This window comes from Muntiacus reevesi, chromosome 1, assembly GCF_963930625.1.
Source record: "Muntiacus reevesi chromosome 1, mMunRee1.1, whole genome shotgun sequence".
Classification (NCBI taxonomy): Eukaryota; Metazoa; Chordata; class Mammalia; order Artiodactyla; family Cervidae; genus Muntiacus; species Muntiacus reevesi.
Window position 1 is genome coordinate 69,743,277 of NC_089249.1, and position 25,664 is coordinate 69,768,940.

Consider the following 25,664-nt stretch of genomic DNA (forward strand, 5'->3'; position numbering starts at 1 on the left):
TCAGTGAGACAAATCAAGCCAACACAAATGAAGAAATGCATATGTTACCCAGATGTGCAGATTTTTCTGAGACACATTCAATCAGCTTTCAACCAGCATGCCTGTCTGGGTGAGGATTAACTCACCATTACTGTAATGGAAAGGCTGTCAAACAACGGAGTGTGGCTGGAAACTGCAATTTATGTAGTAAAGGATCCAAGAGATTATTAGCCAGTTTGGAAAACTGCTAAAGGACTGTGGATCCTTTTGCTTTGAGGTCCATGGGTACTTTTCCAAGTAGAGGTAGCTTCTCATTTGGGGGGTTGCTGGATATAGACAAAGAGGAGCATAAAAGAGAAAAAAAGGCATGAGAAAGTAAGTAGAGATTCAGTGTGAAAAAAGGAGAATGGCAGAAGCTTAGCAAGAAAGATGTGTGTGACTGTGAAAAGTTTGCAAGGGTAGGTAATGACATTCAGCAATGTCATATTCAGACTGTTGTGTAGGTTGGGAAGCACAGTGCTGTGCAAAGGAGGTTAGGAAGTAAATATGCAGCAGATCTAACAGAAAATGTACATTTGTTCTAGAAGGAGATGAGAATGAAGATGAGGATTACTGACCCATCAGAAAAATAAAACACAACAGTGGATATGTGAGGCAGCTCACAAACCTTTCCGTCTCAAAAGAAACAAATTGCTCAGAAGTTTCTAAGAGTATCCCTGATCCTGAAGATGAAACAAATAAAGGAAAATTCAAAATGTAGACCACAGACCTGGCATTCTTGTTCGCATCTGCTCGGAGCATTTTCACAGCCACCAGGACAGGCTGGTTGGCACTGACATCTAGGGCAAAATCTTTGTCTTTGAACTTTTCCATTCCCTCCACTTCACAGAGATGAACCTAGACAAAAGTCATCTAGTCTCAGCATCATCATTCTCCTGAAGATGTCTCAGTACTCTTGCTGGGCATTTCCTGGAGATAAACTAACTCTTACAACTCAGGCAAAATAATCAAAAGACCAATAAGAAGATATGTGCATCATATCCTTGACTCAAATAATTGATTTTTTAAAATGGTAAGCTAATATGATATGTTACTGCTTTATAAAAAATATACATTGATTGGAATATTAAATATGTGAATAAATCTATAACAGTATTTTATCACAGCTATAATATACAGTATTATTTTATTATACTATAAAATGTCTTCTGGTATAAATACTTCAACTTTGATTCAAGGAAGTTTGGCTATAAGATTGCACAAAACATAAGGTATTTTATTCTCTAAGGTAATCCTTTGGATGGAATTAGCATTATCAGGAACACCTACATGTCAGGAACAGTATAACAAGCCTGCATCTTCAACTCAGGAGACAGAAGGAGTGGACATAACACTGCAAATGGATGTCATGGACCCTTCTTCGTCCATCACCAGCAAACCTACACAAGGTTAAAGCATGCCGCCTATGCTGGAAACTGGTACCATCCTCAGGAAATCAAGTTACATTTGGAGTTTAGATGGCGGGATTGAAGAGCTTCTGTTGCCACTTAAATCATTGCTGTGAATTCTCAGAAGGCTCATGTGACTGTTGTACGAGTGAAAAGTCAAATATTGCATGCATCACTCTGAGAGCAATTGAGCAGAGTGTTCTCCTTATCTTGGTTAGTGATTTATTCCCTAGTGGCTGATTCTGGGACTAAAAGCAGGGGCGAGGTTGTTTTTTGACCATTTTACATGTAACTCCCATTAAAATGGAAAAAAACAAAGTGGCTATCCAATAGCAGGATGTTCTTGGACAGTTTATAAAAGATGATCACATCTTATGGTCCCCACCCTCTGTAACCTACAGTAAAATATTTAGAAAATATTGGATGTTTTTTAGGATCTCAAAGTCTAGTGACTTTCCTGTTTTAAAACTCTTGTATAGAAATCAGAATTCCCAGGAATTCCACAGCTATTTGACAAAGATGAGACTGACCCAATACTAGTCTTCTAGAGTAGGGGTCCCCAGCCTCCAGGAATGTATATATGATCTAAGGGTGGAGATGATATAACAGTAATAGAAATAAAGCACATGATAAATATAATACACTTGGGATTTGGGGTTGCCAAAACCACCTCCTCTCCCAGTCCATGGAAAACTATCTTCCATGACACCTGGTGCCAAAACTGTTGGGGACCGCTATAGAGGACAATGCAAGGAGAAACAGCTGGAGGACACATTGCGTGTGACTCCACTCTGGATGGGACACTTTGCTCTATACATCATTTTTATTCAACCACTTCCTCTAAACTACCAAGGACTAAAGACTCCACTCCAAGAATCAGCTCACCTCCCCAAACTGGCCTTCACCCAGCTTCTCCTTGAATGTTAAGAGCTTCCTGGGGAACTCTTCCACGGCCACATCTTTTCCCGAGAGCAGGTCCATGGTAACGGCAGGCACAGAGTAAGTGTTGCCTCCAGTCACCCCCTGGAGGTTCACGATGTCAGCCTCTGCGTAGTGGGGCACGCCCTCAGGCCCACTGGGCTGGACTGGCTTCACAACGCCACCGCAGCCTGGGAAGACAAGGACAATGGGCTGCATCCCGTGGAGCATTCTTGGAGATCTCTTTAAGAAAGAAAATCTGACAGGAAGGCTAAAACCTGTGGCCAATTCATGTTAATGTATGGCTAAAACCATCACAATATTGTAAAGTAATTATCTTCCAATTATTATTATAATTTAAAAAAAAAGCCCCAGTCTAACCTAGGCTATGACATTATTACTTGGACAATGGTTCCTCTAGAGACTTTCTTATGGCCTCCAGAATACAGGTCACCATTTTATCTCTTACCCTTCTCCTCATACTACCTGATCATTAACAATCTCCTTGACTAAACTTATGGAATTGCAGTGAAGCTCTAGGAAGGCTGGCTATACTAGTTAGGGTGGGAGTATTAAAGTTTTAGGATTTAACAGCATATTTTCTTAATTTTAAGATATGATTACTGGTGTAAATAACCTATTTTTGGGATTTAAAACTTTGATTAAATTTATATGATCTAGCTTAAGACACCCTAACTTTAAAACACATTAAAATATGAGGGGGGATGTTTTAGACTTCAGGAAGTAGGTAAGTCACTTTGGTTTGGCCTAAAAAAAGAATTATATCCCTTTTCTTGTTATCTCTGTGAAAGTCCCATAGTTCAATATGCTCCATCAAAGTTTTCTATCCACTGAGTGGTAAATATAAAGAAAGCTTTCTACAAAGAAAGCTGAACACCAAAGAATTGATGCTTTTGAACTGTGGGATTGGAGAAGACTCTTGAGAGTCCCTTGGACTGCAAGGAGATCGAACCAGTCCATCCTAAAGGAAATCAGTCCTGAATATTCATTGGAAGGACTGATGCTGAAGCTGAAACTCCAATACTTTGGCCACTTGATGTGAAGAACTGACTCATTGGAAAAGACCGTGATGCTGGGAACGACTGAAGGCAGGAGGAGAAGGGGACAACAGAGGATGAGATAGTTGGATGGCCCACCAACTCGATAGACATGAGTTTGTGCAAGCTTCAGGAGTTGCTGATGGACAGGGAACCCTGGCATGCTGCAGTCCATGGGGTCACAAAAAGTCAGACATGACTGAGCTACTGAACTGAACTGAACTAAACTGAGTGATAAATACACCTTAGTGTCCTTTCCTCCTTTGGAAAGACTCCCTTGAAAAGCCTCTGCCCTCATGGTTAGTCCTGCCACTTATCCAATGACCTCTCTCCTGAACACCATCAGTCTTCTCTAATTGACTCAGGTCGCTTTTGGTTGCTGATATTATGGAAAGAAAACCTGCTCTTAGTCTCAGCGATGACCCCAGCATCACTTATGATGTCATTCTGCAGCCCTTTTTAAAAAACACTGGGATGGGAATCAATTGGCACCGTTTACCAAAGTAATGCTTTTACTGAGAGAAGGCAAGAGATATTTACTTTCATAATAAAATCATACATTAGTCTAACACATCATTCACCAAAGAGACATGAACAAAAATTAAACAACACAATCATCTGTGTCTCTCAGTCGTGTCCAACTCTTTGCAACCCCATGGACTGGAGCCCGCCAGGCTCCTCTATCCATGGGGATTCTCCAGGCAAGAATACGGGAGTGGGTTGCCATGCCCTTCTCCAGGGGATCTTCCCAACCCAGGGATCAAACCCAGGTCTCTCACATTGCAGGCAGATTCTTTACTGTATGTAGCACAAGGGATGCCCAACACAATTATCTAGGTGACTAAAAACTGGGGATTCTAGGATGTCTTTAGCTTCCAGTTTGATTCTAGTCCTGAATTTACCCCTATTGGTGTTCGATGTTGAGTAAGTACCTTATCTGAGTCTTCTTACTTTCCTCTTATGAAAAAAGAGGAGGTTGGACTAGTTGGGCTGTTTAGGTTCTTCTGGTGTTAACACTTCAGTAACACATTTTATCTATTTTCTTTTTCTAACATGTGGAGCCTTCCAAACATCTGCTATTATTAGTAGCAGAGGAGAGATGCTCAGATTTAAGTAGGAGTAGCAGCAGACCCAATCTAGAAAGACAGTGTGGACTTCCCAGGAGAAGGTGGACTTCTCTAGGCTAAACTAGACTTGGTTGAGTAATTATGTCACACCTTCATAAACCTTGTCTCTCAATTCTCTGCCCATCACTTCATCCTCACCTGATTCTTCCTCCCCTGGAGCAAATTCTGGAAGTTTTCGTATCAGCCTGGATGGCTCCTGGTAGTCAGGGCGAAGCGGAAAGATGCGATCATAAGTGGAGTTGGACTCCTGCTCACTTGGTGATGAGGAGCGGTTATTGTTGAACATGCTGGATTCGCTGGGCAGGGAAAGGCTGACTGTCATTTCATCATCCAGCATCCTCCGGGAGGCCTAAAAGAGAAGGGGAGAAAGGCATGTTGGCACAAAAGAGATCATCACTCCTTCCTCTTCTTAAAGCCAACTCTTCCACTCAGATGAAAATAGCTCTTTAATACTCAAACTCCAGAAGCAATGAAAGTGGCAGGGATGCAACCTGGTTCCACAAATACCTATACTGTAGAAATTTAGAATAATCTTTCATTTCATCAAGGAAGAATTTGACTTCCAAATATCTACACTGCCAACATTTATTAACTCCCATTGAAGTACTTATAAGCATCATTCACACAACACTGTAGGAACCTATCAGTAACCAATCAAAGAATCTCAATCTTAGCATTTTCAAAGTTCTATTAAATAATGGGTTTTCCTGACACCATTCAACCACTTGATTTTGTGTAGATAAAAATTAAAATACTCATTAACACAACAAATGTGTTGTAACACGATGAATCTGTACTTCACCTGATCACTCTGGCATTGAATGTTAGAGTAATACTCTCTTTATCCTGCATTTTTACTAACCAACAATAAAATGACTACAAAATAGGAAAGGAAAGCCCTACATGTCTAGGGATACTAAGGTGAATTATACCTCTGTGTGTGTGTGTGTGTGTGTGTGTGTGTGTGTGTTAGTAGCTCAGTCATGTCCCACTTTCTGTGACTCCCTGGACTGTAGCCCACCAGGCTCCTGTCCATGGGATTCTCTAGGCAAGAATACTGGAGCGGGTTGCCATTCCCTTCTCCAGAGCATCTTCCCAACCCAGGGATTAAACCCAGGTCTCCTGCATTGAAGGCAGATTCTTTACCATTTGAGCCACCAGGGAAGCGCAAATTATACCTAACACAGGAATAAGAGGAATTAAACAGCTAACTGTTCTTGCATTCCATCTAATATGGACTACCTGTTCCTTCAAAATGAAATCTCATAATCTAAATATATGGAATTATTTAGATTTAAACACATGAAATGTTCTACTCCAACAAACACCCCTTGAGTGCTCAATCAAGAAATTGAGGTGTCTGCTCCATAAGCTATGCTGAGAGGTCCTCGGTAATAAGCATGGAGCCTGGCACATGTAGGTACTCAATAACTATGGGTTGACTCTCTCAAAGAGAGAATTGAGGACACCATTATAAGTATCCTGCAAATAATGGTATAGCATAAGGCTACTTTGAGTAATGTATTGGGAATATAAATGTATGCTAAAGGGTCTTCTGCAAAAAAAGGAGAAATCCTGTGCTATTCCAGAGAGTTTTGAGTTTTCTCACTCAGGATGTACAGAGATAGAAAAATTTCTTGAAGGACCAAGGTAAATATTCAAGGGCAAAATGTTTAGTCTTCCTTTTACCTACAGAGTCTCCAGCCCCAAATTCCTCTCCCAGACCATGAATGTATTCCAGTGGGTTTCAGAAGAAAGACTCAGACAAGAGTGGTAAATTCTGGTGCAGAGAAAAATAGCTCATAGAATAGAGAATACAGACTCTCCCCCTCAACTACAAAAAATGCAGTCATAACAGACTGTTCAATAAGAACATAGCATCAAGCTTTCCAATGAATCTTCAGACGACCAGCTTCTCCCACCACCACTTTTTGCCAGCCTTCTCCCTGGAATCTAGAGACTCAGCGTGTTTCACTATTCTAAAAGAAGAAAGGTTTTGATGTTGCCTCATCATGCCAGCACGTGAGCTCTCTGTGGATCCTGCCTTTCAGCCTTCAGTCACTATTTATGGATTGAAAGCTTTAATTTAGTCAAAGTATTTTCAGACTCATGATAGAAGTCCCTGTGGGGAGCAAAGAGATCCTCTCTTCTGTGAAATATTCCTGCCTAAAAACCTTAAAGTAAACTTCAGTCTTTCAGCGCCTAGGTGTGTAACAGCTCAGAAGGAATTGCAGGCTGCTTGTCAGGGTCATTCCCTTCACTTCTCTGATATTAGCCCCTTCCTCTTGTCCCACCTACCAAGAGTTCAGAAGGTTCCAGTCCATTTACCTCTTCTGGTAGGTACTCCACAGAGGCACTGGTCTCCTCTGAGAGCCCATCTCCAAACACAGAAGCTATGAACACAATCAGGCTTTACCCTCCCTCCCGGTCCCAGCCCTCAATGGGCACTTCAGTCTCACAACCCAGAGCACCTGTGACCTCTTACAGTCCACATCCATTTGAGCTCACTGACCAGCGACAATGCCCATGTCAAAGGTAGAAACACTTTATCATCAGCAAACTCCAAGAATATCACACACTTAGCAGCAGTGCCCAGAGTTGCTATCTGGTCTTAAAAACCAAAAGAAGTCATAGATAATCCATCCATGCATGTGTGCTAAGTCGCTTCAGTCATGTCCAACTCTGTAGCCCCATGGACTGTACCCCGCCAGACTCCTCTGTCCATGGGATTCTCCAGGCAAGAATACTGGAGTGAGTTGCCATTTTCTTTTTTAGGGGATCTCCCTGACCCAGGGATGGAACCCACATCTGTTTATGTCTCCTGCATTGGCAGGCAGATTCTTTACCACTATCGCCATTGGGAAGCCCCAGTCTACCTGTGGTGGAATGTATATAGTTTAGAAGAAAAGAAGTCAACAAATTTCAAGACTGACAATTGGAACCAGCATAAAAAACAGGATGTTAATGGCACTATGCACTTCATATTTTTTAACCAGAAAAACAGTTCAATATAACTACTATGCCCAACTCACCATTGTTCAATAAGGTTCAAGTAAAATCATGGAAAAAGTCTTTGTAGACTATAAAGTGTTAGACAAATGTAGTAGAAATTATACAGATCATTTGGCCTAGACAAAATGAATCTGAGGAGGCATTCAGAGGATGCATAGCCATAACATTCAAGTACAAAAAGAAGTTGGAATAGAATTGCAAGAAACTTGGCTTGGATATTAATGATGTTGGATATTTTTCTACACACACACCAAAAAACAAGCAAGCAGTAAAAACAAAAGGAACAGCATTATCAGAAATTTTAGCTAGGTATCAGTTATGCATTAGAATCGCTTGTTAACTTTTTTAATTAATTTATTTTAACTGTAGAATAATTACTTTATATTTTTTTAAAAATACAGATGCTGACACTCCCCCCAAAACCCAGTGAATCAGAATCTTCCAGGAAGATGCCTAAGTTGAGATGCCTAAATGTGTTGGGAAGAAAAAATTAGTTTTTGAGTTCTCTAGGGAGGGTTCAAAATCTCCATCCTAAAAATGAGAAACTGGACTTAGCTTATTCTTTTCTGATCTTTTCAGCCCTAGCTTCTCTATTCCTATGCCTCTTGGCAGCCTTGATTATCTTTCTAACCATTTCCATGATTTTGTGATTTGCCTCTTACTCCCAGGGTAAGAGCAGCACAGGAAAGGACAGAGTGGTTTCCTATCCCGTGAGTGTTCTATACTTCCTCACCTTCTCCAGCATTTTCTGCCAGAACTGCCTCCAAAGGATGATGACAATGATGGCCAAGAGAATGAAGATGATGGCTACCAAGCAGCCAATCAGGATTCGGGTGTTGCTGTCATCAACTTTAAGCATTGGATCTGTAACCAGGAAAGGAAAAATGAAGAATATTATTATCTCACAAGGCACGAAAAGCATGAAGGCTTGGACTAGAGATAAGAAGACAGAACCTGCTCCTTCAGGATAATTCCACATGTCACCTTAACACTTGGTATTGGTACTCTTGTATTACTTTGCTCCTATATCCTACAGTCCACATCCATGGGACAAGAGCCTCCTCTTCTTCATGTATTAGACTAGATAATGGAGAGGCTTTCCATTCTTCCCAAAATTTTGCTCCTTCATACCATGGCTTGGGTCTGCTGGCCTCTAATCTCACCTCATGAAAAGCAGGTGAAGAACCAGTTTCACTGTGGTTTCTTTGAGACATGCCAGGGTAGCTGAGAGTCCTCTTTGGACTTTACACTATGATTTCGTATTTCCCAGATTGCTGACTTATACAGCCAGTGGCTGTCTGAAGCAATGGATACATTTGTCCATATTTCCCTGCAATTGGAGAGACTGGCTTTTTGTTCCATAGACTTCCATTCTTTCCTTGAAATCCCTACAGTGGGTCTCACCTAGACATATCCCCCTCCCTGTTTTTGCTCCAAGTGTCCCAAACTTCCAAGAAGCTATTGGGACAACTCAAGACTCAGCCTCAGCTGGAGAACCACATGGACCAGCAGGGAAGGGACTGAGTTTGGGCCATTAACTTTGGATGTGGACTGTTCTATCTTTCCAGAGCTACTCTTCATCCAAGGACACCCTGTATCAAGCCTCCGACACAGGCAGGCCTCTGCAAATCTCCACTCTTCTTCATCCTCTGTAAGGTCTCCTCAAGTTAACTTTTATAACGAAAAATTCCATAACACGTACCATAGGTGGTAGGTGCCACAGGCGAGGTGGGCAGGCCTCCAGAGTTGTTGTACATTGCAGCATCTGTTATAAAGCAAGGATGAGTCAAACCTCAAGGGAAGAAGACAGCTAGGTAGTGGTTTTTCTGAAGGTAGGTTCTAAGCTAGTACTTTGTGAAATCAATTTACTGGATTAGAAATGAAATCATATATTATTAATAAATAAATAATATTACCATTCATCTCAATAGCAAGGGCAGCTTTTCTTTTGTAAGTATCATGATATAAAAAAGTTTAAGAAAGAATGATCAGAGGGCTGTGATCATACATTATCATAAAGCATGCATAGGAAATGAGACCCAAGTTCAGTAAAATATAGAGAGAATATAATGAGTTAGAGACACGGAACAGACATGGTGCTAAAGGTGATCTTTCCTTCAAGGAAATTAAATTAATTGAACTCTTTGGTTTACTAAAGAGTTTCCATCATGTTTCATTGTCCTAGACTTTTAATTTATAAATTAAGCCTTCATCCTTATAGATAAATTAGAGCAGGAGTCCCAACCTCCAGGGTCTAATGCCTGATGATCTAAGGTGGAGGTGATGTAATAGCAGTAGAAATAAAGTACACAATAAATGTAATGTACTTGAATTATCCTGAAACTACCACCCCTCTCCAGCCCATTGGTGGAAAAATCGTCTTCCATGAAACTGGTCCCTGGTGCCAAAAATGTTGGGAACTGCTGAGTTAAATTATCCTTTACTGTGATTCTGAAGCTTCCAAGACTAGATCCCAAAAGTGTATTTGACAGATTGATGTTGGTAACTTATTTTTCCCTCTGATTTGTCTAATAAAGAGGGGAAGAATTAAAATACTCACTTCCCATCCAAAGGAGATTCTCTCCCAAAAACCTAATTTTTCTTCTTACTAGCATTATGATACAAATAAAGTATCTGGAACCCACCTGTACTTTTCTTAATTGGATTCTCAGGCTTCAGTGAAAACTAATATTATTATGACATTAAAGTTCAAGTTATTTCAGCAGTCAAAAACTATGTAACTGTAGTTACATAGCTACAGCTATTTTAAGTTTTTGTGGCACACTTCTAAAAGTGTCTTCTTTAATGTTAATGAAAATAACATTATTCTAAATAATGTTAATGAGAAACACAGCAGACATAACTAACATGTTGGTCTGATTTGGGTTTACACAGGACGTATTTAATCACTTACTGAGAACATTTTTTCTCAGTACAAAGTTTTTCTCAGAACAAAGTTGTATTCTTATCAAGAAAATGTAGAAAAGATATGAATACATTTTCTGTGATTTTCTGCCATAAACACCACTGTTTAGGAGATCATTTAATATGAAACAATTACACTGACACATCTTGTTCCATTTTCCTATCTGGAAATACAACTTTAAGATGACTTAAAACTACTCATTAAAAAAAACCTAATCATTCATGTTGTTCTAAAATCCTTTGGTCATTAAGTTAGCAAAACATGCCTTATATTAATTCCTGAAGCAAACATTTCAAGTCTTCTGTAGAAACTCTGAGGATGGTGGAAACCTACTGTCTCCTAATTAACACTTAGGATGTTAAGTAACACTGCTTTTGAACATTTAAATTTCTTCCCTCAATAAATACTTTATAAAATAATGAATCCACTTAACTCTTAGCTTAAATTTTTATAATAGAATGTACTGAGGCACCAAACCTCTTTTTCTAAACATGTGCTCTATTTCCATATCAATACATCTTAATTAGCAAAACATCTTAAATTTTTTTTCTTTTAAAAACCAAATTAGGAAGGATGGGATCTTCTGGTTTATTTTTAGTCTTCCCTCTTCTCTGCTGTCATTTTTTTGCCTATATTCTTCTTCCAGCCCGAGTATAAAGTCTCACTCCTTTGTCCATTACAAATCTACTCTCTAGTGACCTCTCTCCTTCTGACCTTATTGTTGGTCACCACTTTGAACATCTTATGAAAAAAAAATCATTATCTAGGTTTTAAATCCTCATCTAAATTGTGATGATATAGACAGTGTCTTAAATGGCTTTTAACTTTTCATGATTTGACACAGTCCATACTGCCAACTTTGTGGTCTCTAAATACCATTCCCCAATAAAAGGAACCAAGATCACTTCAGGAAATGCGATTCCACATCTGGGGCAGTGAATGCTCAAAATAAGCTTGGAACATCTTGTTCTTTCACAAAACAGCTATCAAAAACTTATAGGATCCAATTAAAAAGTAGACAGAACCAGCTTAAAGACATGTGCTCTGGTCAAATGCAGGCAATCTGAGTATTAAAAAGAATATTAATTGCAACGAACACTGAATTTATAAAAACCAATAAATGCATAATGATACTAAGAAACATAACAAGGATGCAAATCAAAACAAAATCTATTAGATACCATTGAAAGTTGCTAAAGGTTGCATTAACTCATTACTCTGAAAATTGATGAAAAAATTAATCCTGTAACCTGCCCTTGCAATGTGAACTATATTTCAGGGTTAACAAGCATATGGGAATAGCTCTCATATTCAGAATAAATTCAGCTAATAAATGCAAAAGGAACAAAAGAATTAGAAAACCATCAGTCAACAACTCCTAATGAAATAATTTAAGCAGTGGTCATCAATGGAGGGTGAAGTCTAAGGAGAAAGATTGTGGGGAACTTTTCTTTGAAAGAAAAACCACCTGAGCCCAAAGATCAATCTTAGCATCACTAAAAGTGAGGGAGTCTAACATAACATTTCCATGATGAGATTCAACATAAAGTACACAACACTATCTATGAAAAATCCTTAGCAAAAATAAATATTGAATTTGAATCAAATTCACCTGTAGATATAACCTCCAGTGTACAAGATGATAGAGGATATAAGTTACAGTAAAATGACACCATGGAAAGCAATCAGTTAATCCAGAATGGAATTTTTGTTTTAATTTATTCTTTAGATTAAAAGAGATACAGCCTAGCAATGTAATAAAGGAAATACACCAGGAGGGCCTTATTAATAGGATCCTAATTCATTCAAGCCAACTGTTGTTAAGACATTATTAGACAATCAAGGATACATGAGTGTGGATTGGCTATTATATTACATTAAGGAATTAGTTCTTAATAAATGTTGTTATAATGCATTGTTATGAAGATAATGTTATCTTCTCAGGTGTATTCTAAAATGTTATTATTGAAATCAAATAACATCTCAGATTTGCTTCAAAATTCTATAGCAAAAAGGGAGGAATAAATGAAACAAGCATGACAAAAAAATCAATGATTAGTAAAGCTAAGTGATGGATGGAGGTTCATTGTTCTCTTTAGTGTATATTTAGACATCTTCATTTAAATACTTTAATAGTGCTTAGGTTTGCTTCCCCTTAACTGGTTTGATTTACATTAAAGCTTTAACACATTGTACTCATTTTCTTTTTTTTTTTTTTTAAGACAAACATGAGTGAAAGCCAAGTAAACATTCCATTCACTTCCGCAGTCTCATCTCTGCCCTTCCACAACCAAACTAGTGGCGAAAGATTCTATCTACCCATGAGAAGCCACTTGTCTAACCTCTCTCTTCCCAGAGACCCACCAATGAGAAGCTCAGGACACTGCCTTCCTCCTTCACCACCCTGCGCCCACTTCCCTAAGGGCCATCCAAGCTCCCAACCTGATTGGAAGGTGATCTCACTGAACATCATCCAGGTGTCAGCAAAATGGTATTGGCACTTGATGGCGCTGGCCATGCGGTGGTGGAGGGGCACGGTGACGAACCGAGCACTGGGGTTGACGTCATCCAGCACCAGCGGGAAGGAGACGGCGTTAGGTTCCCATTCATTGGCTTCAGAGCGGAAGTAGCACTGGACCTCCTTAAAAATCTTCACACCCTTAGCAAACATGTTGTTGCAGTGGACCTGGCCGAGAAAGAGGCATGGAGTGACAGCTTGACCCTGCGGGGTGGCACCGGGGACACAGTGCAACCTCACCCAGTAAGACCTTAGACTTGTCAAATTTCTCCGAACACCATCCTTGGTGAATAATTGATGCTCTATAGCAATGCATTTTTCCCTTCTAGGAACCTCAGAGTGGCAGTGGAATATTGCTCTGACTTTTTAAAACCTAGGCTGCTACTCTAGTCACCTTTATACAGTTGTGCTCCAAGCCATCTTGCTGCACACTGCCGGGAGAGGTGTCCTCATCTGTTAAATTAGGGCTGGACCAGCCTCCTCTCAGTTCCTTCCTTGCCCTTAAGACTCTCTGGTCTATAACTGCACCTCTCACCACTCCAATCCCCTCAACCATGGTTGCTGTCTACCCAGAATCAAGCTATTCTGGACTACTTTCTCCTAGGTACATTTCCAACGTTAATCCACTCCTTTCAACGAGCTTAGATGAGAAACCTGAAATAACACACTATCCAATACAATTTCATCTTTCTCTTCAGAAATCTCATTTTGACTGTCAGACACTAGCATTTGTCAGCCAGAGACACAAGACTTAATTATCTCTCTTAATTAAATTCATTTTGCTAAAGCCATTCTGATGAGAGCATTAAATCTTCATCATAGATATTTTCTGAGATGAGAAAAGAAAGTCTTTGGGAAGGTAGCTTGCACCCTCTTGCCTGCTGCCATGACTCTCTCACCAGGGTATTTGTATGGCTTTTAAGGGTCATCAGGAAGGAGGATTCCACAACAGTTCTTCTGTAGCTCCTTGCTGTGAGTAACATCCCTCAAAAGCAGGATATCCATGTTTGTAACTAAGTCAAGTCTCTGGTGGTAGTTCAGTAACATTACCTCAGGCTCAGTCCTATGTAGAAAATGGAGCTTTGCTGGTCACTCTCCCCTGAATTTAAAGACTGTAGGTTGGAAAAGCATCATTGTAATTTTTGGAATACATTTGTTATTTCAATTTTATGTCTTGCTTAGTTCCTGAATTGTAACCCTTCAATACCATCCTCTGGTTTCTGGGTAGTCAGTATAACCCAAGTGGCTCAAATGGTAAAGAATTTGCCTGCAATGCAGATCTGGGTTTGATCCCTGGGTTGGGAAGATCGCCTGGAGTAGGAAATGGCAACTCATTCCAGTATTCTTGCCTGGAGAATTCCATGGACAGAGGAGCCTGGCAGGTCACAGTCCAAGGGGTCACACAGATTAAGACACAACTGAGCAACTAGCACTTTCATTTTTTTAGTTCAGAATTTATTTTTAGCTGAGGAAGAAGAAGTAATGATATAGGAATTTAATGACTGATGAAACAGACCAGAGATATGTGAAAAGAATAAAATCACGAAATACTAGAATGACTGCAGACTTTAAAAATCTTCTAGTCCAGTTCTCTGTATACTAATGAGGAAACTTGTGCTCCAAGAGGTTTGACCTGTCTGGAGTCAGTCAGCATCAGAACAGGATCTAGAATCACAGACTGCAGTCCAGCATGCTTTCCACACCCATGCCACATGGAAAGGGGGCAAATCACCTCAACTTTCCCATTTGGATTTTCCTCTAAATGTTAATGATGAAAACATGTGTTAATATCTTCTTTGGGATGAATTAACAGCTCCAGTCTATTGAAAAGTAAGTAGAATAAGGCGAAGAACAAAATCAAAGAAATGCCATCTACAGTTTCAATAGATTTTTCAGATGTTTTGAAATCTGTGGAGTGTTGGATAAGTAGTCTGTGGGGAAGACAATAATCTGTCCTGCAAATGCTTTGGGAATCCTCCTGGAATGCAAATACATAGCACAGGATTTCATTCCCTGATGGACTTAAATATTTATTTAATAAATAGAAAACATTTTGAAATGCATTTATATATATATTTCAGAATCTCTTTTAATTTATTTGTCTTTTTTTTCATTTTACATTTTTCCAAAAAAAAAGCTCTCGGGTTTATGATAATTTATATAGTTTTCCAGTTTTAATTAATTGGTTTATACATTAATCTTTGATGTTGGAATTCAGTGTCTAGTTCATTTTTTTATATCTTCCTTTTTTAATAATGAAGAAAATATTCAATGCCATGAATTTTATTCAGTGTAGTTTTATATGTGTCCCATTTGTTTCGATATATGTAATGTTTTCATTTTCTAAATGCTCTGTGGATTCTCATTTCTTCTAAATGCTGTATTTTAACTACAATCAGGGCAGAGAGGGAAATGGGCAGTACTTCGCCTAGGAAGCAAAACTCCTCTCTAGAAGATATTGATGACCTGAAAATCACCTTTTACTTTTTGTTTCAGAAAAATTAAAACAAGGTAGATATCTGTTTGACCTTTTAGCCTTAAGAGGACCAACCCTGAGTCAGTTCCTGAGAAGTTTCTGGTACCTTCTCATTGCAGAATATGCTTTTGAATAATTTTGACCTGTGATAAACTACACAGGGGTGACTGGGGACCCAGGAAGATCAAAGTCAATTGAGTAAATGTTATAACTTTATGGGGGTTTTAAAATACATTTTATTATTTGTGGGACTAGAAATTCTCCCAGTGATATACAATGAATTGATACACTTGTTCATAGGTACACATTGGGTATACATCTTATTCACAACACAAATAAATTTTTTCTTGAGGAATACATAGTTTTGCTACTATGCAAATTTCCCCCCTCCCCCAAAAAATCTTGTGAAGGACAATTTGTTATACACAATTGCACACATGTTTCACAACTGCCAAAGAACCATTCATGAGCAACACACTGGCAGACCAGGTATATTCTTCTGTTCTTATCATATAACTAACAGTTATTAATCCAATTAGGAGATGTTATTGTCTTAACATGTGAGAGTGATATAATAGACATGCAATTTCTTTTTGACTCCAGTTTCATGCTAAGAATTAACAAATTCTTGTTTACTAGGAACCCTTAATAGTAAAACCGTTTCCCTTCTTCAAGGTTCCCATGTCATTCTACATACCTCCTTCTGCAAATAAATAGTGTCTTCCCCCACTGAACCTCAAACTGTCCCAAGAAAGAGACTATTTCTTATTCATCTGTTTACCCCAGAATCTAGCATTCAGGTTTAGCATCTCATCTGGTCACATTTCACATGGACATTTTCTTCCCTTCTATTCCTTTCCCTCTGAAACATTCATGGGATTGAAAAGGTAAAATGACCATTTGAGCTAAGTACCGGGAAACCACCATGCCAACAGAGATGCCCTCAACGCTGACATCTAGGGTGGGCTCTCCTGAAAGGCTCTACCCCAGAGAAAATGGAAATCAGGCCTTAAGTCCCCTTACTCAGCTCTTCTCACGGTCTGACTTAACTCTCCCCAGAGCACACCCAGTCTGTCCTTTTCCCAGATCTTTCAGCTTTCATCCAAGTCCTCAATAAAATTTACCTACTCACTCTTAACTACTCTGCAATAATAAACTAATAAAATCACTTCTGCTATTGCACTTAAAACATTAACTTTTTATTGTCTTACTCTTCCTGAGGTAAAATACTTGCATTTTAATGCAGACTTTGGGGTGATGGCATTTTAGCAAAAACAAATTAAAAAACCTAATAACTTACATTTGAGGGCTTAGAAAAGACTTGGGTTAAAACCACACCACCTCACCCCACCACTTGCCTTGAATCTCATTCATTGGATAAAACTCCTTTGGCTAGGCAAAGAGTCACAGAGATCTCAGAGATATCTGGGCCTGAGGTCTAAAATCCAGATGTTGGCCCAGCCAGAAATCACAGCAATTTCTCCTGCCTGGCACCAGTCCTTCTACACATTTCTGTTTATAGTTGAGAAAATACAATTGTATTTTCAGTGTCTTATTTGCTGTTCATCATATCTCCTCCTCCTTCTACCCTAGGTGGCAGAGATATTCATAACTATACATGGCGAAAGTAGGCAATAAAGGATATCATTTTTTCATTTACAAATGTTTTTTGAGCCTGAATATATTAACTACCTTGTGTTAATAGATCAGAAAGCAGAGTCACCATCTTGGAGGAGCTTGAGGTCTATTAAGAGAACCAGACACATACACATATAGATGATCATAGATAAGGAAACAAAGAACTCTGGGAATAGAAGTGTATGGGATCTTCTATCATGGTTTCTAAGTGCTGTGGGCATAGAGAAAGTACTCAGAGAGTGGAGAGTGGTTCAAAATATAAAGCCCTTTCTTTCTCCACTGATCATCAGAGCTACCGTGAGTCACTCTTGCTGACAAGAGCATGCCCCCTCCCTGAAGAGTGCTGAGCAGAGCCAAGTAATGATGTCCATGGGCCCTAGTCACTTCTGCCTTTGTGGACCCTACCCTTCAATAAAAACACATTAAAATTATATTTTACAACCATATTTGTTAAAAAGATGAGAAGAACTTTGACCCTAAAGCTCATTTCTTTTATTCTGATAATTAAAGAAGTTAAATCATTTCTGTGGGCTTAAAGTATCATGGGTCCCAGATGGTGCACCCAGTTTGCATAATGGATACGTCAACTCTGTTGATGAGACAACAGCAACAAAATACATTGAAAAACACCCTTATTTACAAATGAAGAAGCCAGCCCAGAGAAATGAAGTGACTCATGAAATGCATGCAGCTAGTTAGCAGTAGAATATGCATTTGAATCCTGTTCTGCTGGTCTCACCCTTAGGTTCTTCCCAGCATGCCTTTTCCCTTGATTGTGATTTTGGCTTCCATGCCTAACTCCACTGACCTTCATAGTAGTGAAATTCCTGATGCGATCAAACTCAAACATGATCTCGATGTAACCATTGGTGGCACTCTCATTTCTCCAGCCCACGTAGTCATAGCCCGGCCATACATGGTACTCATGGGTCTGGGTGAAATCATCCAGGCCAGACACCCCATCAGTCAGCTGGCCCAGCCCTTCAGTCATGCTGCTCAAACCAAAAGAGGAGAAGGAGAAAGGAGAGAGGAACTTGCAGTTAATCACATATTCACAGAAGAGTTTTTATCCAGTTTCTTCACCCCAGGTTTTGTAAGAGTTGATTATCTTGGAGGTTGAAGAATTATGAAAAATCCAATATAGTTTACAGTACTGATTTATCCTGCATCAATGGGGAACAAAGAATTACATATAACTGAATTTTACAAGATATTTGATACTTAACTCTATTATAGCAAACCTTTTGAACACTTTTTAAAATCATTTTATATGAAAAGTTTTCTATGATCTATCGTATCCTTACCTGTTCTTATACTTAATGTAATAAGTCTTTATATAACGATTCAACATTATCAAGTGCATTTGACAAATTCATCCATTAATGAGTAAATAGATGAATGCATAGAATGAATAATATAGTAGATGGTGGCACTTGCTCATCACTAAATAAATGGTTCCAGAGCTAGTGGCAAATTTTTCTGACACCCCTTTGACTGTATATTGTTATTGTTTGATGAATCAGTTCCAGAGCAGCCAGTCTTACCTTCTACCTCACATCCCAACAACTTAATTTGATACCAAAATAAAGGGGGAAAAGGTAACCATTGCCAAATTTAAATACTAATTTAACTCTAATTACATTTGTAGAATACTAGATTCATGCAGAAAAATGCATGGATCACATGGGTATCTCAGGTATTGGATTTCATTTTCTTTTCTAGTTTGGCAACCTTTTCACTTCTGAGTGTGAGGCTGTTGTGAATGGCTGAGTTTGCCAGAAGCCTGACTGCTTCTGTTTGAAGTTTGAAGAACATAAGGAGACCTCCTTCCTTCTTTTATGGAGGGACAGAATGAGAGCACATCATGTGGAATTTCTCTCTCCTCAAGCTCTGGAAGCTATGTTAGGAGTCTCCTAAATGAAAAGATTGGGATAGTCACCCTCAAGCAATAATCTGTGTGATCCTTGAGGTTACAGGCAAACCAATGCCTTGTAAAATTTGTGAATTACCAAAAAAATGTTGTTAAAGTGATTGTGCCAAGCTTACAGGTATATTTTTAAATATATTTGCTCATTGAAAAATGTTTGGCAAATTATAATATTTATCTACAGAGACCAAAGCCTGGCTCTCTCTTCCAAGGTTTTGCCTTCTTTTTCTTCTCTCCACAGATCAAAACGGCTAGGACAACATGAGTTTACTTGACATGAATGTGTTTCCCATTGTCCCCAGAAAAATAAATCCCCATGAAAATCTTCAGAAAAGCAATACCAATTAAAAGGAATGCTAATTCAATTTCCCTTTAATCAGAATTTAATCAAGTTGGGAAGGAGTCGAAACTTTGCCTGTTTACTTTCTATACTTTAGGATTGTTAGAATTTCTACAAGAGTATACATTACTTTTAGATTTTTAAAAATTTAAAGTAACTTTTGCTACTATGACTGTTTATTTCCTGAGAACTTGAATTAGGTAACTTTGTTATCTTCTCACTCAGCCACACCCCAACTAGTTATCTCATGACCTCAATTATGAGGTGGAAGCTGATAATGTCTAAATCCCTGTGATCATTCTTTTTAATCTTTTCTCTGGGGTCCATCCAGAATCATATTTCCAGTTATCTGCCTTATTTCTCCATCTAAATGTCCTATCACTTCCTTACATTAATAACCCAAACTGAATCCATCATCATCCGTTTCTAAACTAAATCTTTCGCCTAGATTTCCCATTTCTGTCAGTTATATTTCTCTTCCATATCCACTGAGAGTTCCTGGCATATAATAAGCATATGTTTGTTGAATGAATAAATGTCATCTTCATTGTTTTAGTTACCTAGACTACCATGTTTCATATAACTCTTTTTCTCATATCCAGTGGTCCCTAAGTGAGCCTCTTCCTCATTCCCATTCTCACAGTCACCATTTTGGCCTGGGTCCTTAATTCCTTTCATCTGACTGAACTTGGAATTAGAATACATCCCCCTCTTGTCCTCTCTTTCCATTCAAATCTAGCCTTTGAATAGCTTAATGAATCTACCTAAAGCACAGCTCCCATCATGCTCTTCTCCAGCTTTAAAAAACCTTCAGCTGCTCGTGTTGGTGATGCTGGTAAAGAAGAACAACTCCTCCTCCTTGCCTCTTCTTCCTAGCCTTGGTTCCCTTTTCCCCACACCCTCTCTATAATTTATCCTTTGCAGATGTTTTAAATCATAGCCATACTGACAGTTGTGAGATGATACTTCATTGTAATTTCAATTTGCATTTCTCTAATAATAACAAAGGTCTGTCTAGTCAAGGCTATGGTTTTTCCAGTGGTTCTGTATAGATGTGAGAGTTGGACTGTGAAGAAAGCTGAGTGCTGAAAAATGGATGCTTTTGAACTATGGTGTTGGAGAAGACTCTTGAGAGTCCTTGGACTGCGAGGAGATCCAACCAGTCCATCCTAAAGGAGATAAGTCCTGGGTGTTCATTGGAAGGACTGATGCTGAAGCTGAAACTCCAGTACTTTGGCCACCTGATGTGAAGAGTTGACTCATTGGAAAAGACCCTGATGCTGGGAGGGATTGGGGGCAGGAGGAGAAGGGGACGACAGAGGATGAGATGGCTGGATGGCATCACTGACTCGATGGGCATGAGTTTGAGTAAACTCCAGGAGTTTGTGATGGACAGGGAGGCCTGGCATTCTGCGATTCATGGGGTCACAAAGAGTCGAACATGACTGAGCAACTGAACTGAACTGAACTGAATAATAAGCGACGTTGAGCACTTTTTCATGTAAGACCAGAAACTATAAAACTCTTGGAGGAAAACACAGGCAGAACATTCTTTGACATAAATCACAGCAAGATCCTCTGTGACCCACCTCTTAGGGTAGTGGAAATAAAAATAAACAGATGGTATCTAATTAAACTTAAAAAGCTTTTGCACAGCAAAGGAAGCCATAAACAAGATGAAGAGATGGAAAAATCTACATCCAAGATCACTGTACTCAACAGGGATCTCATTCAAAACTGATGGAAAAATAAAAAGCTTTACAGACAACCAAAAGTTAAGAGAATTCAGTATCACCAAACCAGCTTTACAACAATTGTGAATGGGACTTGTATAGTCAAGAAATAGAAGAGAAGGAAAAGATCTACAAAATCAACCTCAAACAATTAAGAAAATGGCAATAGGAACATATCTATCAATAATTACTTTAAATGTAAATGGATTAAATGCTCCAACCAAAAGAAAAAGACTGGCTGAATGGATACAAAAAGAAGACCCATCTATATGTCTACAAGAAACCCACTTCAGACCTAAAGATACATATAGACTGAAAGTGAGAGGATGGAAAAATATATTCCATTGCAAATGGTAAGCAACAGAAAGCTAGAGTAGCAATCCTCGTATCAGACAAAATAGACCTTAAAATAAATAATATTACAAGTGATAAGGAAGGATATTATGTAATGATCAGGGGATCAATCCAAGAGGAAGACATAACAATTGTAAATATCTATGCACCCAATATAGGACCACCTCAATGCATAGGACGAACACTAACAGACATAAAAGGAGAAATTGACAGTAGCACAATAATAGTAGGAGACTTTAACACTCCACTCACACCAATGGACAGATCACATTGTTCATTGTGATTTCACAAAGCAGAAAATTAATAAGGAAACACAAGTCTTAAATGATACATTAGTTGAGATGGATCTCATTGATATCCTCAGTACATTCCATCCAAATGCAGAAGAATACACCTTCTTCTCAAGTGCACATGGAACATTCTCCAGGATATACCACATCTTGGGTCACACATCAAACCTCAGTAAAGTTAAGAAAATTGAAATCATATCAAGCATCTTCTCTGACCACAACACTGAGACTAGATATCAATTACAAGAAAAAAAAACTGTTAAAAACACAAACAAATGGAGATTAAACAATACATTTCTAAATAACCAACAGGCTACTGAAGAAATCAAAAGGGAAATCAAAAATTTCTAGAAACAAATGACAAGGAAAAGACGCCAACTCAAAACCTATGGGATGCAGCAAAAGCAGTTCTAAGAGGGAAGTTTATAGCAATACAATCCTACCTCAAGAAACAAGAAAAACATTGCATAAACAACCTAATTTTACACCTAAAACAACTGGAAAAATACAAACCAAAGAAAAAACAAAATTAGAAGAAAAGAAATCATAAAGATCAGAGCAGAAATAATTGAAAAAAAAATGAAAGAAACAACAGTAAAGATTAATCAAACTAAAAGCTGGTTCTTTGAGAAGATAAACAAAATTGACAAACCTTTAGCCAGGCTCATTAAGAAAAAATGAGAGATGAATCAAATCAACAAAATTATAAATGAAAAAGGAGAGCTTACAACAGACAATGCAGAGATACAAAGGATTATAAGAGACTATTATGAACAACTATATGGCAATAAAACGGATAACTTGGAAGAAATGGACAGATTCTTAGAAAGGTTCAGTCTTCGAAGACTGAGCCAGGAAGAAATAGAATTATGAACAACCCAATTACAAGCACTGAAATTGAAGCTATGATCAAAAAAACAAAAGCCCAGGACCAGATGGCTTCACAGGATAATTCTATCAAGAGCTAATGCCTATCCTTCTAACACTGCAGAGGAAGGAACACTCACAAACTCAGTCTATGGGGCCACCATTACCCTGATACCAAAACCAGACAAAGACAACACAAAAAAAGAAAACTGCAGGCCAATATCACTGATGAACATAGATGTAAAAATCCTCAACAAAATTTTAGCAAACAGAATTCAGCAACACATCAAAAAGCACATACACCATGATCAAGTTGGATTTATTCCAGGAATGCAAGGATTCTTCAATATATGAATATCAATCAAGGTGATAACACCATGTTAACAAATTGAAAGATAAAAATCATATGACAGTCTCCATAGATGCAGAAAAAGCCTTTGTCAAAATTCAGCACCCATTTATTAATAAAACCCTTTAAAATATGGGCATAGAGAGAACCTACTTCAACATAGTAAAGGCCATATATGGTAAGTCTACAGCAAACATTCTCTATGGTGAAAAACTGAAAGCATTCCCCCTAAGATCAAGAATAAGACAATTGTTTCCACTTTCACCACCATTATTCAACATAGTTCTGAAAATCCTAGCTACAGCAATCAGAGAAGAAAAAGAAATAAAAGCAATCCAGATTGGAAAAGAAGTAAAGCTCTCACTGTTTGCAGATGACATGATACTGTACATAGAAAACCCTAAAGACAGTATCAGAAAATTACTAGAGCTAATCAATGAATTTAGCAAAGTTGCAGGATGCAAAATCAATACACAGAAATCACTTGCATTTCTATATACTAACAATGAAATCAGAAAGATAAATTAAGGAATCAATCCCATTCACCTTTGCAACAAAAAGAATAAAATATCTAGGAATAAGCTTACCTAAGGAGACAAAAGAACTGTACACAGAAAATTATAAGACACTAATGAAAGAAATCAAAGATGACATAAACAGATGGAGAGAGACTCCATGTAGAAAGAATCAATATTGTGAAAAATGACTATACTACCAAAAGCAACCTACAGATTCAGTGAGATCCCTATCAAATTACCAATTTACCAAATTACCAATATCATTTTTCACAGAACTAGAACAAAAAATTTCACAATTTATATGGAAACACAAAAGACCCCAAATAACCAAAGCAGTCTTGATAAAGAAGAATGGAGCTGGAGAAATCAACCTTCCTGACTTCATATTATACTACAAAGCTATAGTCATCAAGACAGCACAGTACTGGCACAAAAACAGAAATAGAAACCAATGGAACAAGATACAAAGCCCGGAAATAAACCCATGACCTATGGGTACCTTATTTTTTGACAAAGGAAGCAAGAATATACAGTGGGGCAAAGACAGCCTCTTCAATAAATAGTGCTGGGAAAACTGGACAGCTACATGTAAAACAATGAAATTAGAATACCTCCTAACACTATACACAAAGATAAACTCGAAATGGATTAAGACCTAAATGTAAGACCAGAAACTATAAAACTCTTAAAGGAAAACATAGGCAGAACACTCAATGACATAAATCAAAGCAAGAGCCTCTATGAACCACCTCCTAGAGTAACAGAAATAAAAACAAAAGAAAACAAGTGGAACCTGATTAAACTTAAAAGCTTTTGCACAGCAAAGGAAACTATAAGCAAGGTGAAAAGACAACTCTCAGGATGGGAGAAAATAATAGCAAATGAAACAACTGACAAAGGATTAATTTCCAAAATATACAAGCAGCTCATACAGTTCAATGCCAGAAAAACAAACAACCCAATCAAAAAGTGGGAAAAAGACCTAAACAGACATTTCTCTAAAGAAGACATACAGATGGCTTACAAACATGAGAAGATGCTCAACATCACTCATTACTAGAGAAATGCAAATCAAAACTACAATGAGCTATCACCTCACAGTGTTCAGAATGGCCATCATCAAAAAGTCTACAAACAATAAATGCTGGAGAGGGTGTGGAGAAAAGGGAACGCTCCTGCACTGTTGGTGGGAATGTAAAAATTGATACAGCCACTGTGGAAGATGGTATGCAGATTCCTTAAAAAACTAGGAATAAAACCACCATATGACCCAGCAGTCCCACTCCTAGGTATATACCCTGAGGAAACCAAAATTGAAAAAGACACATGTTTCCCATTGTTCATTGCAGCACTATTTACAATAGCTAGAATATGGAATCAACCTAGATGTCTGTCAGCAGAAGAATGGATAAAGAAAGTGTGGTACACAATGGAATATTACTCAGCAATAAAAAGGAACACATTTGAGTCAGTCTTAATGAGGTGGATGAAACTAGAACCTACTATACAGAGTGAAGTAAGTCAGAAAGGCAAAGATAAATATTATATTCTAATGCATATATATGGAATATAGAAAAACGGTCCTGAAGAATTTATTTACAGGGCAGCAATGGAGAAAGAGACATAGAGAATAGACATATGGACATGGAGAGGAGGGAGGAGAGGGTGAGATGTATGGAAAGAGTAACATTACATTACCATAAGTAAAATAGATAGCCAACGGGATTTTGCTGTGTGGCTCAGGAAACTCAAACAGGGGCTCTGTAGCAACCTAGAGGGGTGGGGTGGGGAGGGAGATGGGAGGGAGGTTCAAAAGGGAGGGGGTACACGTATACCTATGGCTGATTCATGTTGAGGTTTGATAGAAAACAGAAAATTCTGTAAAGCAATTATCCTTCAATAAAAAATGTTATTTTAAAAAATAAAAAAAAAATTTTTAATTAAAAAAATCAAAAGACAATCCTCAGAATGGGAGAAAATAATTGTAAATGAAGTAACTGACAAAGGATTAATCGCCAAAATATACAAGCATCTCAGACAGCTCAGTATCAGAAAAGCACCCAAATCAAAATAATAGGCAGAACACCTAAACAGACGTTTCTCCAAAGAAGACATACGGATGGTTAATAAACTGTGAACTTCTTAAATATAGGATCAATGACTTTACTATATGTGAATCCCTACCA

At 38.3% G+C, this 25,664-nt stretch overlaps 1 protein-coding gene across 6 annotated transcripts in view; it reads right to left on the minus strand.

The window, feature by feature from the left end:
• DDR2 (discoidin domain receptor tyrosine kinase 2) overlaps positions 1-25,664 on the minus strand; it is a 150,992-nt gene that overhangs the window by 11,865 nt on the left and 113,463 nt on the right. For all 6 annotated transcript variants that reach the window (XM_065946665.1, XM_065946683.1, XM_065946647.1 and 3 more), the window contains 7 exons: positions 17,909-18,092; positions 12,911-13,154; positions 9,245-9,307; positions 8,276-8,406; positions 4,669-4,879; positions 2,313-2,536; positions 749-876 (listed from right to left, as the gene is read on the minus strand). In XM_065946665.1, the coding sequence (XP_065802737.1) occupies positions 749-876; positions 2,313-2,536; positions 4,669-4,879; positions 8,276-8,406; positions 9,245-9,307; positions 12,911-13,154; positions 17,909-18,092 (1,185 nt within the window). The remainder of the gene's footprint in view (positions 1-748; positions 877-2,312; positions 2,537-4,668; positions 4,880-8,275; positions 8,407-9,244; positions 9,308-12,910; positions 13,155-17,908; positions 18,093-25,664) is intronic.